General features: G+C 32.5%; 1 protein-coding gene and 1 pseudogene across 1 annotated transcript; both read right to left on the bottom strand.

Annotated features, from left to right (window-relative positions):
* Window positions 1-66: 66 nt before the first annotated feature.
* Window positions 67-2803, bottom strand: LOC110714829 (proton pump-interactor BIP103-like). Its single transcript, XM_021893380.1, has 6 exons — window positions 2651-2803; window positions 2154-2264; window positions 1680-1883; window positions 1089-1262; window positions 851-949; window positions 67-138 (listed from the first exon to the last, which is right to left on the bottom strand). Exons 1-6 carry the CDS (start codon window positions 2801-2803, stop codon window positions 67-69), a joined length of 813 nt encoding a protein of 270 aa, XP_021749072.1.
* An 8036-nt stretch (window positions 2804-10839) lies between these two features.
* LOC110714828 lies at window positions 10840-15045 on the bottom strand (annotated as a pseudogene).
* Window positions 15046-16162: the final 1117 nt, after the last annotated feature.

Below are 16162 nucleotides of genomic sequence, written 5' to 3'. Positions count from 1 at the left end.
GGTACAAATTATGATTTTTCATGTGTCGGATTACCAAGTTTCAACGTTTTGATATTCAAGATTTGACTAAGTTTCGAGAATTCTATTGATTGCTCTAAATAGATTGTCTTTGTTCCATTGAGACATGAATTCATCAACCTAATTTTGTTCATAAGAAAATATATTAAAGATTGGATTTTTTGTGAAAAACTACCTTTTAAACTTCAAATTTTGCGAAAAACTACCCTAAAAACAAAATGTTGTAATCAACTACCTTATAAAATATAAAACGTTGTAATTGACTACCTTCTAATGGAATGACATATTTGACTTTTATTTTCCGACGTTGACCATATCACGTGAGGGTCAAGTGCCCCTTTAATGACTTAATTCCTATCTTTTTCCCAAATTTTCCCGCTTTACACCAATTCAGCCCATATAATTATCAAAGGGGTTGCAAATAAACAATATAAAATATGAATAATCGTACTGTTAAGGAAAAGAGTTGGTATAAAGTGGGAAAATTTGGGAGAAAGGGGGGAATTAAGTCATTAAAGGGTCATGTGACCCTCACATGACATGGTTAACACCGAAAAATAAAAATCAAATGTGTTATTCCGGTGGGAGGTAGGCAATTACAACATTTTATACTTTATAAGGTGGTTAATTACAACATTTTATACTTTATAAGGTAGTTAATTACAACATTTTGTTTTTAGGGTAGTTTTTCACAAAATTCAAAGTTTAAAAGGTAGTTTTTCACAAAATATCCTTAAAGATTTTAAGCAAGCAATACTTTAGACATTATTAATTTTTCCAATTGGAAAGGTTGTAAGAAATTGAAAATCTTATAATTCAAAAAGGTAGTAACCTGTTTAGGGCATAATTCTTCAAGTGCTACCAAATCTTTCTTGGTCGCGAGCTCCTTGGCATGAAATAGTAGTTTCGTATTATCATTGTATCGAACAATCTGTTTCGACTTAAAAGTGATTATGTTCTAGTTTAGGATTACCACGTCATTTGTTACAAGTTATGTTGTAGATATATAATTATTGTACGAAAAAATAATGAAGCTAAGAGGGGAAAAAAAAATTACATATTAAACGTACCTGATCATCTAGGTGCTTCTGGGCAATTAAAACGTATTCATTCAGTTTAACTCTCTTTTTGTTGATTTCAACTAGATTTTCTTCCAAAGACATAATCTCCTTTGCTAATTCATTATTTTGTTGTTCCACTTTTCTTTTACTCTCTTGTCCATCTTTTATTTCATTCAAACCCTTCTACAATAGGTACATAGAAATATATAGAATCATCAAATAACATTTTTTTTTCTTCGAAAAAAAATGGTCAAATATATAATCAGGAAATACTTATTAGTCAACTTATTGATACTAATACTACCTCCGTTTCATATTATTTGCAAAGATTTGACATAAAATAGAGAGGAAAAATGTTTGATCGTTGTAAATAATATGAAACGGAAGAAGTATAAGAACATGACAACATGAATGGCAAGTTGCAATAATGTACTTTTTTTTAATTAATGTGTAATTAGACTAATTACTTATATTTAGGGTCAAAGTAGCCTGCACATTAGCAAATATATCAAATTTGACTATTGTATCAGTTATTATAGAACAGGAGAAGTTATAACAAAAGATAAAAGAATTCTTAAGCTTATAATATTAAGGTCTTACCTGAATACATTGCTGTATAAATTTTTTAGAGCACCTTGTTTCAACATGATTACATTGTTGCTCCTTCTTCCTTTGCAATTCTTTAAGCTCTTTAATTATCCTTTTTTCACTTGCTATATTTTTACTACCATGTGTAAATTGGTAGCTCAAATTTTTAATTTTCTTATCAATATTTATAGAGGGTTCCGAATCCGAGTCTGAATCCTAACAAGAGAAAGAAATCAAGAAAAAAAAAGGTTAAATACGGAGTATTCTTAATTCTTACGAGTTACAATGTTTAACTCTATAACAAACTCTACTGCCATAATTGTCCGTTTAAGTGTTCTATATAATTTTTCTAAAACTCGGTGTAAAAGCTAGCGTGTCATTATTTCTTAATTATTATCATAATAAATAATTTATTAGTAGAGAATATATTATATGTTAAATAAATTGCTATATACTTGTACTCGTATAAGGTTTTGCAATTCTTACATGGTCCTCACGTAATCGAGCGTCAAGCTCCCTTTTCCAACTCTCAAGATTACACATTGTATTGTAGTCACTATACCACCTCAACTTGTTACTTTCCTTACGTATACTATCCTGCAATTAAGTAAATAAATATACATTTATGTTTAGTAAATAAAGTTTGTCATCAAAGTGACCAAATAATTACAAGCTAATGTAAATCATGCATATTAAATAATTAGAGAAAAATATGGTTGTAAGGTCGTAGCTCAAATGGTAAGCTACCCCGACCTTTGTTTGATTAAGGCCACATCATATTCTGAATCAAGTCTCAATGTATAGGGAGTCACAAAGGAAAAGAATATGCTATTTCTTTTAAGATTTAATGTATTGACTTATTAGTAATTCAGATAGTCGAGTTAGGCCCTGGCCCATGTGTATCCTCAAAAACAATAAAATGATAGATTAAGTTAAATGATGCATGTATATATGTACCTTCATAGAGCTTATATCATCCAGACATCCAAGATAATTCTTTTTGCCTCGATCATTTTATCGTTTAACTCCTTGGCCTTTTGGATTTCTTCTTTCAATGCTGGAAATTTAACAAAGTAAAATTGATGTATGTTCATTTTTGAGTTGTTGAAAGATTCAGCCACTTGAACATCTTCCATTAGATATGATAAAGAAAACAAAAAAATTGAATAACTTGGCCTGGGTGATTAATGATAATTTAGCTCAACAAAGTTATATATGTACGATCCCCTCAAAAAGAGTTATATATGTACGAAAGAATTGAACAAGTAATTTTGATTTAGATATTTAATAATTGTGATTTAGATATTTAAGTTTAATAATTCAAAGGTTAAATTAGGACTTGCAGTTCACGACAAGAAATAATTAGTCAACGATTAGGAAGCAATTAATTATTTATAATTCAATAAAGCTTAAAAAAGGGGTTTTTTCTATGTGGCCGGCCACACATTACTTGAGTTATTCAGTCAAGGGTTACTTGAGTTATTCTTGACCATCCCTGTAACTTCTGACCGAGTAGCCCCATAAGTAACCCTAGACTGAACCCCTCAAGTAACCCTAGACTGAACCCCTCAAGTAACTAACCCTTGATCGAGTAATTCGAGTAATCCCTGATTGAACAACCTGAGTAACCCCTGACCGATGATGATTGTGTAAATCCTGACCAAACCCCTCAAAGTAACCTCTGACCGAATAATTTGAGTAACCCTGACCGAATAACTTGAGTAATCCCGGACACACAGCATCACCAACAACATATAAAATTTGCCAAATTGCAATTGTTGAAATTTGAGAAAGGATTTTTACTATAATTAAAATTTAAAAGAGGGTATTTGAAAAATGAACACTGACTCAAATATCGTGTTATTAGGTTTGGACTTTAGGTGTCATATATATTACCGTGGATTATATCAATTAAGAAGGCTAGGGCATAAACAAGGTACATACTCAGAAATCTCAACCTATCAAATTAATGGCGTTTGAAATTGAAGGTACTATTCATTATACATGAAATTAATCGGTAGAAATTATATATGTTGTTCTTTAATTTGATTATCATAATTATTGCTACATTATAAATTTGTTGTTACACACAGAAAATAAAACATCAAATGACCAACAACCAATTGCGTTGGTTGAGAGATATTTGGAAGCAAACCTAAACATAGCCAAGGAATTAAGAAAACAACTTCGTGAGGAAAAATCACATTTGCTTCCAAAAATACGATCCTTAAAGGTACATACTCCCTATGTTCCTTTTTGTTCTCAATTTTATGGCCTCAAATGATTAACATGTTTTATACATTGAAAGGATTAGAACGAACATGTTATTTAAGATGCGCCTTTAATTAATATAAAAGGGTTCGATCATATTTGTGATTATTTGTAGGAGAAAATAAGAGTATTAAATCAGAGCAATACCCCTCATGGTCATAGGGGTAGTTGGGTCATTTGGCGCGCCCGAGATATTGAAGAATTCCGAGAATTACTTTGGAAGAATTGGCCCGAAACCATTGTAAGCAATGCTAAAAAAAATACTTCGTATTATTTATTTTTGGTAGAATTAGACTAGAAATATTTAGATCTGATCAAATTATAACTTTTATTTTTCTATGCTATACTAGAGTTTGAATGAAACTTATGAAAATTACATACTTGAATATTACACAATGAGAATATGAGATGGAGATTTAGAAGTTTTCTACTCAGCTCCTTACCAACAAAATATACATTTGATGTATTCACATCTGACTAACTACTAATATAAGAGTCCTTGATATCTCAATTGGTTAAAGATTATCTCCTGAATCGATTGTCATCACCCGCCCTTACGATGATTAGTGGGAATTAAAAGAGAATGATAATTTTAAATAATGGAAAATTGTTTAATATGAATGAAAAGGGGAAAAAGATGATAAAATGTTGGCACATAGATTCACTAAAATAGTATACTAGTAGAAGAAACTTGATTACATGTTTCAAAAAAAAAAAAAAGTTTTTTTTTTAACCTTTATTAATCGTAAAATAGGAAGAACAAAAAGGGTTGGAAGGAGTAATTCCGAATAGATTTAAAGTATTTATTTCAAACATATTTTTACAAATATTAGCTATTACGGAGTATATCTCAACTTTTTCCTAAATTTCCTTTGTCTTTAATTTGTCTTTCTACCATATACTTCGGACTTTGTATATATATGGAGTAGTATGTAGTTAATACCATTAATGTTGTTTGTATGGTTGTTTGATTTGCTTGTATCGCCGAGTGTAGAATGAGGACCTTGACGAGGAATCGAACCCGGACATAGAGTTGCTTGAAATCTTGGATAGAATTGAGAAATTAACTGAGCAATTAGGTCATGGCAAGACCAATTGGGCATCGGAAAAACAAGTCCTCAAAGAGCTTGATCATCTCCATAGAAGGAGAGAGTTACTTGAGCCCGAAGTTAAACAAGCAAATGCTAAAAATCCGAAACCACCAAAAGGATACGGGTATTGGTGCTATGGATCTAAGTATGATTTGAAACGCAAAATTCGTGTAAGATTAAAATAAACTCTAACCAATTTTTGAAGTTATAATAATCATCAGCTTAATCTTTTGATTGTTTTGATAATTTGATAATTAGTTTAAGTAACTAAGAATGTTACCTTTTTTTTTTCTTTCACTAATTATATTGTGCCTATTGTTGTGTCAACATAGGAATCTTTGAAGGAAATCAGAAAACAATATCCATATTTTTGGAATGAACAAAAACAAAAAGAACACAAGCAAGAAATGCTTCAAATAGAGAAGCAACTTACACCACTCGAAAAGAGATTCAAGGTTGTGAAGAAAAAGGAAGAAATGACCACTGCGTTTATTTTAAAACTTCAAACCCAAATAAAGGAGGTATTAATGCTAACTTATACTTCATCTGTCTCTATTTGTTCTTGTATTTTAACTTTTTTTTATATTCAAAGCTAAATAAATTTAGGTTTTTTCCTAGTGATGTGAGTAATTTCACAGATTGATCGAAATAATGAATATAGCAAATTACAAGACAAAGTCCAAGAGTTTGCAAATAATAAAGATTGGAAATCACTTGAAGAATTGCCTAGCAAAAGTGTAAGTTAGTTGATAATAAGCAAGCTAGTACTCTTCTTAGGCTCTAAGTACTTTCTCCGTTCTTATTAAACACGTTTTGATTTGTTTTTCGTGTGTATATGTTTAGATTGAGGAGTTTATATCTAAATGGAGACGCGATGACACATTCATAGCTAACTATACACGAAGCATCCAACAATCCCTTGGCTTGCCAATCGAGGCTTGAGTAGATGGGAGACTGCTACAAGTCCCTCAGAAATGATTGCTTGATAAATTTGGGAGAAAAGGGTGTGATTCTAGTTCAAATCTATGGTATGTAATGTTCATTTCTTGTACAAGTTTATTTATTGTGTGACATACTAATTCTATAAATCTCATATATTAGACATGTTTGATTGTTGAACTTATTTGTAATCTGGTTAGATATATCATGTATATATATACGTCTTAATGTGTACATTAAAAATATCAATTTTTATAATATTAATTATTGAAATTATAGTAATTGAAATTATGCATTAACAAACGTGAAAATTACATTGTTGCAAATAAAAACAAATGGAAGAGTCAAAGAAATACATAAAATCAAGAATAACTTTTACTACTAAGTTAGCTTCTAAATGATCATCATGTTTCGTTGTTTCGATCTCCATGACTAAGCTTCAGACCTTCAAGTGATAGCATCATACTTCTTTCACAATTTGCTCCAAACAGATTGTTTCTATAGTTCCATTGAGACATGAATTCATCGAACTAATCTTGTTCATGAAGAAAACACAAAACATATAGTGATATATTATTTGTGAGACATAAATATTCCTTTGTTGCGAGCAAATTGGACTAGAGGTAGTAGGAAATATTGTAATAAAATTAGGATTACCAATATTTAGTGACCATATTATGTATCATATGGTCATACCTGATCATTAAGCTGCTTCTCGGCTGTTAAAATGAATTCGTTCACCTTTGCTCTCTTTTGGTTAATTTTAGCCAGTTTTTCTTCCAAAGACGTAATTTCCTTTGTTATCGCAACCTTATTTCGTTTCACTATTCTTTCTTTCTCTTGTCGATTTTTCACTTCATTCAAACCCTCCTATAATAGACATATAAAATCACCAAATGTATAATAAAAAATGGCACGGAGTATTTTCTAGTGTCGAGGAGAAATTAAATACTTGATAAAAAAAAACGGAGAGAGTATGAAGTAACTTATTAAAACTCGTAGCTAAACAAGTAAAGAAATTGTACTCGTAGAGGATGGTGTAATTATCCATGTATTGAAGAAAACAGAATTCCAACACAAGAACCACTATCTCCGTTACAGGTTATGTGCAACGATTAGACATTTTCCCTCTATGCTTTATGTCAAATCGTTGCACATAATCTGTAACGGAGGTTATGCGCCAACAACTTGTAACTATGTACTCATAATAACAAAAAGGAAAAACATTATAAAAAGAATTTGGAAGTTTATTATAATCTTACCTGAATAAGGTGTTGTAGTTGTATTACTTGTTCATTATTACTTGTTGATTTGTCAAATTTATATAATTTCTCCTTTCTTGTTTGTAATTCTGTAAACTCTTTAAGTATCCTTCTTTCATTGGATATATTTTTACTCCCATGAGTAAATTTATAGCATAACTTTTGAATCTTATTATCAATGTTTATAGACTCGAGTTCTGGTTCCAATTCCGGATCCCAATCCTATCAATAAAACATAGAAGGTTATAGTGAGCAAGTATGTGTAACAATATACAAGTATATATGCCTTCAATTCATTTTTTTTAATTACTTTTAAAAAAAAATCAATTCTTACGTTACATTCGGGGAAATGAATCTGAATTTCCCTTTTCCATTGCTCAATGTCTCTCCTTATACCGTGCACACTAGTCCACCTCAACTCCTTACTTTCTTCGAGTATTCTATCCTGCAAGCAAAATTACATATTAGCAACTAATAATAATAACAATAAATTCTTTCAAAAATAAGAATAACAATATAATACCTCCGTTACAGCCTTACAGGTTATGTGCAACGATTAGACTTTTTCCTCTACTTTATGTCAAATCGTTGCACTTGCAGATAACCTGTAACGGAGGTAGTATAAAGGTTGCAAAATTTAAAAAAATTTGTCTGAAAAAAAAAAAGAAAAAAATCAAATTTTTGATGCATGTACATACATTCAAAGTGCCTATTTTATCCAAAATGATACTTTTTTCCTTGTGCAATTTATTGGTTAACTCCTTGGCCCTCTGGATTTTTGCTTTCAATGCTGGAAATTTTACAAAATAAAGTTGATGGAAGTTTTTTGTTGACTCGTTACTATTATGTAGTAATTTCTCCCCTTCCTCTTTCTCTTCATCGTTCTCATCCTCGTCTTCATCCTTGTTAATAATCATGCTATTTGTTGCAAGAAGATTGCTAGTATTTTTTGGTTTTATTGAAGATTGAATAAGGTTAGCTTGAATTTCTTCCATTATGAATATGATTAATGGTAAGATTGATGATAAAGAGAAATTTTTAAAAAAAAATAAAATTAAGGTGAATATGAAATGAGGAATGACGGCCTAAGGTTGCCTTAGAAACTTATATTATGCATTAATCAAGTGAGATTTGTAGGAACATTATTTTTGTAGAGAATAAAATATGTTTTTTTACTAAAAAAATTGAGAATATTTAATTAACTCTAATAAAATGAATTGATAATGTTCAATGTAACTAAGGGACTGAATGAGCTGGGACTTGCAGTTCAAGGCAAGCAATTAAGAAATTAGTCAACGATCTGGAAGAATTAATTTATTCTTGTAAATCATGATATATAAAAAGCAATTTTGTAAAGGGAATGACCAAATGAGCTACCAAGTTGCAACGACTAGGGCTGTACACCGGTCCAAAACCGGACCGGACCTGACCGGGACCTGAATCCTTGATTTTTAAGGACCGGAGACCGGACCTGAATCAACAGGTCCGGTTCTGGTCCAGACCTGAAAAATCAGGTCCGGTCCGGGTTTGGACCTGAATAGACCTGATTATTTTTTTTTATTTTTTTTTAAATAATATGAAAGTGATGACCTGTTTGGACCTTTTTAGACCTATTTAGACCTGTTTAGACCTGTTATGGACCTGTTTATGGACCTATTTAGACTTATTAAATAAAAAAAAGTAGTTTTACCGGTTTCAGGTCCGGACCTGAAATTTCCGGGTTTTACCCGGACCGGACCTGAAACCCGGAATCCTTGAATTTCAAGGACCGGGACCGGACCTGAACCTACAGGTCCGGATCAGGTCCGGTCCCAACAGGTCCGGTTCAGGTCGGTTTTCAAGTTCGGGCCAGTTTTTGTACACCGGTAGCAACGACCATCATGTGTAGCCACAAACGTGAGAGACTACTCACTCCGTTCCTTCAATTTTTTTACTCTTTGACTATTTTCTCTTACAAAAAAAAATCGTCACAAATAAAATGCTTCATAAAAAGGAACAGAGGGTATATAAATATATTACGGAGTATGTATGACATTGGACACGTATCTTATTATCATTTATTACGGCTCATTTATTATAGTATATCAAGGTGTCTTTCATGTTTTGCTCTAAAGGATGCTAAGATTAATTACACAATGCATGCACATCTTCAACTTAAGGTTTTAGAGTTGATTGGATTCGATGGAAGTGAGTCTGTTGCCGAGTTTCCACTCTGTCTAACTCAAAATTTTTAAAATTGAGTCATACTAAATTATTATGTCTGCGTGAGTCTAAATCTGAATCGGATAATTTTCGAATCGGGTCGGGTCGGGTGTGCTTTTGACACCTCTAATTGTGATACTCGTTGCCCGCCATTACAAGAAAATATTGATACCATTGCTTCCGTGAAAAGACAAGCCAAGTTGATTGCCAAGCAAATTCAACCACGCATTGATGTGGTGCTACTATAAAGCTAAATTGACCTACAAAGTTAAGGATATTTTTTTCTCTTCAATTGATGATAAAGTGAAAATCAATCATCAAAATTAGAACAAATACTCATAGATATACGGTATACCTATATATATAACAACCTCATCTTCTATGAAGAGCATAATAGAAGCATAATATATGTGTACATTTGGTGCATCTACAACCTTGTTCTCATAGTAATGTCCACTGGATAATTAGTGCCTAATAGTTTTATCACCAAAATTAATATCTAAATTATAACATCATTAATCCAAAAGCAATTCAGCAGCCTTGTACTTCTTTAGATTTAGAACCGACTCTGCTTAATTTCAAATAATTTCTGCAAAAAAAACGAGGTAACACAAAAGTAAGGAGGTAATCAACAAGCATGTATCCAAAAACAACAAATTTTTCATTAAAAAAAATATATATATTAATAGTCAAAATTTAATTTTTAGAGCAAAGTAAATTAAAAACAACTTACTATGAATTAAAGATGTTCAAATGTGCATTTAATTAATAAAATAATAATAAAAAAACCCTAGCCTCCTCTCTCTCTCTTCTCTCTCCTAAACTTTAGCCTCCATTGTCAATTTTGAAGGGGCTTCCATCGGATTTCACCGGTGGAAAACCCCAAATTTTATTTCTTTCAAGTTTTTTAATTTGTTCTAGGTTACAATAATGTCTCCCTCGAAAGAAAGGGTTTATCTCCTTCGAAAGACAAGGTTTTTTCGATCTCCTTTGAAAGACAAGGTTTTTCGGATTCCTTCGAAAGACAAGGTTTTATTTGTGTTTAATTTGGTCTCTGGTTGTGCGGGGCTACTATTGATTATGGCTCGGATTCGGGTTACGGAATCAACACAAGAATTTTCTTTCTCACAAAATTGCGAAGCGGCGACGGATCCACTCAAAAAGTTGTATGAGACAACGAACCGAGAATGTGCCGAATTGTTATATTTATGTATTTGGATTCTTAGCCCTTCTCCGATTAATTCTTGTTTGATTTTGCTAAATTCGTTTTCATTATCGTTAATTGTCAATTGTAGATGTCGTATGGCTATTATTAATGAAATTTAATGTCTTTTAGGACTTCTTTCAAAAAAAAAAAAGATGTTCAAATGTAGATAATGTAACAGTACACATAGATAGACATACGAGTTATAAAAATATATCTGAGCTTGAGTCTTCTTGATTCTCTCCTATATTCATAGCAACTAACTGATTTGTCAAGCAATATTCTGCAGGATCATCAGCCATAAGAGGTGTGCTATAAACCATGTACGACGATTGAAGTGGCCATGACATCGGTACAACTAAGTTCCTGTAACATATACACACAAGTATATAGGCCAAAAATAAGTATGACATTGCCTTAAAACCATACCATAATTGCGGAAAACAAATATATACTTCGTATATGTAAGGCATACATACCCTTCATTATTCTTGTACTTGCAACGATTCATAAAGTTCACAGTAAATCTTCCAAACAGGACACTAAGATTTTTAGCAAGATTTGGAATCTTGGAAGTTTGTAAAATATCCCAAACCTTGATAATTTGAATGTAACTTGTTTTTTCCTTAAGAATGTTAACAGTCCAAGCAAGATTTAGCTTCTCATCAACCTTGTATAGCTCCAACAATTCAGTAGCTGCGCCATAATCATTGCCAGCCACATTCATCAGTAGTTTTACATCAGAGATGGACTGACGCCAGCCATCAGAGATCTTGTGCAGCATTTTCTTAACTCGCTTTTGTACCTCAATGTTGTTTATGCTTGTTATAGACATCCTAAACTCGTCACTAAACTTAACCTGCATACATATATAGTTAAAACTCGATTTTAACAATCTGTACTGCCCTTTTATTTCTTGTAAATATAATACAGCTAGACTATTACTGATGAATTTTACCTTCCATCTTGCCTTTTCAAGTTTTAGATACCGAAAAAGTTGGGTTTTCCAGCTAATGTAGCTTGGTTAAGGTCTATATCATCATCTGCATTATAAAAACACCCTAGAGTCTTGGCATCGAACACAAGGTTCTTCCACACCGATCCACTATTGCCTAAAGTACTCCCGCTCCCAACAATCCACAGACAGTACCTACATGTTTTACACCAAAATTGAACCAAGAGTAAACAAAAAGGCTATCATTAAGTTTACAGTTTACCAAAGTAGAGTACTACATTACTTGATCATATTTTCGGAAGCTATTAACATGTAGTCATACCTTGCCCTGGTGAGAGCTACATTTGTTCTCTGACAATTCGAAAGAAACCCAACTGATCCATTTCCATTACATCGAACAGTTGAAATTATTATGATATCCTCTTCACCACCTTGAAATCCATCAACAGAACGAATATTGATGCAGAAATTTTCCTTATGTTTTATGTATTTCTTCCCTAGTTTTTCTTGAAGTAAACCTACTTGACCCTTGTAAGGTGATATTACTCCCACTGTCACCTTCTTCTTTGTGACGCGATAATAGTCTGCATACATATTATCAGTTTACAAGTTGTAAGTTTTGACTATGCACCGTGTTATTTAAAAATGGCAAAACTAGCTTAGATTAAATCATACCTTTAAAGAGCTTTGCAATAATATGATCAATAACAGTAGCTTCCTCCAAATTTCTTGGGCTATGTCCTTTGAAGAAATTCTCTTTTCCATTAGACACATTGATAAAAGAATATGATCCAAACATAGCTTCCTTAAGGAATTTTTTTGCATAGCTTATTTCTTTGACATTTGGTGCATCTACAATCTTGTTGTCATAAAACTCTTTATTCGGAAACGAGCTTATGGAAGGATGCATCCTGTACTGTATGTTGAGAAGGTGCTTTTTCTTCCCTAATGTTGCAATCCGTTGGAACAAGCTCCTTCCAAACTTCATCTTTTCCAACACCTAAAAAATAAGTGAATTCTGAGTTTTACAGGTTAAAAAGCAGGGGAATTCTAAGCAGAAATATGTAATAGTAGTGTAAGAACAATAGAACATGTAACAGCTGACCTTGCTCTGAACCATGGCAGGAAGCTGTCGATCATCTCCTATGAGAATCGCGACTCTAAGACCAGGAATCTGTAAAGGAATGGCTGACTCACATTCTTTAAGCTGTGCAGCTTCATCAATGACCACCATCTCAACTCGAGTTTTCACTTTAATCGAGCTTGAAGCAGTACAGAAGATCAAACGCGCGTTTTCTAAGAAAAAATCCTTTATTTTTCCAGTTATATTAGGCTTAGGAAATTGTTCTTGAAGCAATTTCAGTACAGGTAAGATGTCTGCCTTTTTTGTCAGAATCAGTTCAGAGTACTGACAACCATTTTTTCTAGCATATTCAAGGACTTTCCTAAGCAGATCAACAAGCTTAATCATCTGTTTCGCGACATCTAATGGTAAACACGATGTTGGTAAGTGAGTACAGAGATTCTCTGAGCAAAATACTAATTGATTAGCTAAAGAGCAAAACTTATTTCTCACAAACTCCTCAAATGTTAAAACTTCTTCAATCTTTGTTACATCATTACTAGCTTCACCATCCTCTTTCGAATACTTATCTTGGCTATTAGTCCTATTACCTTTTCGGCTCTTCTTGTTTTCCTTCTTGCTCGCTTTCAAGGACTTGTCAATAACTTCCTTCCATTTCTTGGCACGACTCCTAGCCCCTTCCTCTTTGTCTACACTCGCGGCTTCCACCTTAGCACTACATACATTTTCATCATTACTCTCGGAATTCTCATCAACTTCATTATCACTATCATTCCCTTTATTATCCGGTACCAAGTAAGAATTATACAAAGCTTGAGGGTCTTCGAGCAAAGATATCATCGATACCAGACTATAAGTCCAACCTTTAGTAGGTTTAAGACATTCATCAATGATTTCCACTCGATTCTTAAGAAATATGTCTAGGAGATCCTCGTGATCATTGATCTTCATTCTTTCCTCATTTCCGAACAAGACTATGTCTCCCATTCCATAAGTGTCGTAGACAAGCGACTTAACGAATAGCCTCATAAGCCTCTCAGCAACCTGAACTACTGCTATATTTGTAGGAGCACAAGTAAGTGTCCTGCACTTTAACTTAAGTTGTAAAGATAAAAGCGAAGCAACTGTTTTCGTTTTTCCTGTCCCAGGAGGACCCCAAATCAGCTTCACATTGTACATTTGATGCAGACATTTTCTCAAGGAAATACTGCTCAGAACAGCTTCTGTCTGAGACTCATCTAATCCGAGTGAGCCGGTTAGATCAGACAATCCTTCATTTGATATACACAAGGAACAATCATCATCGACCTGATTTTATAACACCATATCATCAATCAATTCAAAGGGAAATTAAAAATATAAATTTATTATCATAAGTTTCAGAAAAAACAGGAAAAAATAGCAGGATTATTTACTTACAGCAGAGTTGTACTGCAGCACCTTCTGAATCAGGCCTAAATTCGCGCTTTTAGGATCAGGATGAAGTGCAGCCCATATTCTCATATTAGTTGTCACATTCATCAAGTATGTAACAAAAAGCCTCTCATTATTCTTCTCATTCAATCTCTGACGATCAATATTTTCAGATGACAGTATCTCGATTACAGGTGAATCTTCTTCAGTCCTCGAAACAAATGCAATATGAACTGATTTATCAAATCTGATTAAATCTTCAATACTTCTAGGCCTCCTGTTTGTTACAGCAAATATGTCACCAGATTGAGGCTCGTAGTAATATCGATTGTTATAATTTTCATCATCAGTTATCGGTTTGGTAAGAATGTCATAGATGAATCTTTTTTTAGAAGGCTTGTAATGCTTGGACAACCAAATGTGTGATATTTCACATACAGGGGATTGAGCAACTGACTCTAACCCGGAACAGTAATCAGCGCGAGTCTCTTCTATAAGTGGCATCTTGAATGAGCTTAAGTAGTGTGTACTTGATACGAAAATGTCTGGTATTTTCTTAACCTGTAAGTTTATTATTGAGTATTTTATATACGAAGATTGAAAATTCATGAAATAATTACACATAATTACAAATTATCATTGTAATTGTAGCTAAACCAATAAAACAATGTTATTAAAAATGTTATTCTGAAACGGAAGGAGTTATTTAAAACAAATTAAAGTGGCGAAGATAATAGTGTAATGAACAAAGATTATTTAGCATAGGATAGTACGCGCACACAAACACAAACACAAACACGTACACACGAATAAACCAAAAGACAAAGTAAAATATAAAGATACCTTGTCTTTGAAGAGACTATTGTTAAGAACATCTTTGATTGACCAAGAGAACACCAATTCAAGAAGTTGTTTGTCAGGGCATTTATCTTTCTTTGTAGTTTTGGACTTCTCCATTTTTTTTGCTTAGTGTGTTAATTTTTTTCAATAAAAAGGAAGAATGGAAGAAATTATGAATGAAAATAAAAAAACTTCTTGAAAAATCAAATATAAATTGAGGATAATCCAAAGATAATTTTATATTGGTATTAGTAGATGAAAAGGCATGAGATGCTATATATAATAAGAGGAATTAATAAAGACTTGGAAGTTAAAATGACAAGCTAGACTCATGCAATGCACGTCGTAGCCTAGGGGATATCAAAGAACTTTTCAATTTCTGATGTAGCTTTGCTTGGGAATTATTATCTCTTTTGATTAATTTCAACCATCATCTTCAATAAAAAATTAATTTTTTTTTTGAAAATTTTAGATATTCCTTTGTACATAAGCATCTAGTACAGTTATTGTACTTGTACAAGTTTGAGAAGTAAAAATTTTAATACGTAGTATTACGTAGTTAAAGGTGTTATTGTTTAATGTATGCAATAGAAGCGGAGCAATATTAAAATTAAACAAGACGAATAAGATTAAACACAGGGAATACAACTATACAAACATAAATAATATAGAGTGATCTGTGTTTTGTAGTAGACAAATAACACATACATAGTAGTATAGTACGGACATTACAATTTTTCCTTCCCAAAAAAAAAAAGTTTCTTAGGCGCGTTTAGCTTAAGTTCTTGTGTTAAATTTCTTCAGGTTCGTGGACCATGTACTTGTTGAAATAATGCGACACGGTTACATAACATAAATCCATGCGACCGACTTTATAGAAATCAAGTTCCAATCCAATACCAAAGTTATTATATTGTGCCGGTACTTTGAAGCTATTATATCAATTCTGATGGATTCAGTCATTCAACAACATTCTTCCATCACAACATAAGTCTCGATTGGCAAGGGATAGCTGAATACTTCTAATATAATTAGCTCGAAATTCGTTGTCATTTGTCCATCTAGACATGAATTCTTCAATCTGAACATGTATATACAAGGAACCAACAAATCAAATATAGCTAAAACATCCAAGTAAAAATTGGAAGGAAAAAAAAAAAAAAGGCTAAATCTTATTTAAGCACTAACCTCTTTAAGGGACAATTTTTCAAGGGTGACTAATTTTTTCTGTGTT

Source organism: Chenopodium quinoa, unplaced genomic scaffold (assembly GCF_001683475.1).
Source record: "Chenopodium quinoa cultivar QQ74 unplaced genomic scaffold, ASM168347v1, whole genome shotgun sequence".
NCBI classification, from domain to species: domain Eukaryota; kingdom Viridiplantae; phylum Streptophyta; class Magnoliopsida; order Caryophyllales; family Amaranthaceae; genus Chenopodium; species Chenopodium quinoa.
This window is presented reverse-complemented; position numbering and strand designations above follow the sequence as displayed.

Bases quoted from the DNA above. Each gene is read 5' to 3' on its own strand.
- LOC110714829 (XM_021893380.1), bottom strand. From the start codon at position 2,803: ATGGAAGATGTTCAAGTGGCTGAATCTTTCAACAACTCAAAAATGAAC. The intron at 2,265-2,650 runs GTCTGGATGATA...ACTTAATTGCAG, and splicing joins CAAAAAGAATTATCTTGGAT to GATAGTATACGTAAGGAAAG. The intron at 1,263-1,679 runs GTAAGACCTTAA...TACCTATTGTAG, and splicing joins TTATACAGCAATGTATTCAG to AAGGGTTTGAATGAAATAAA.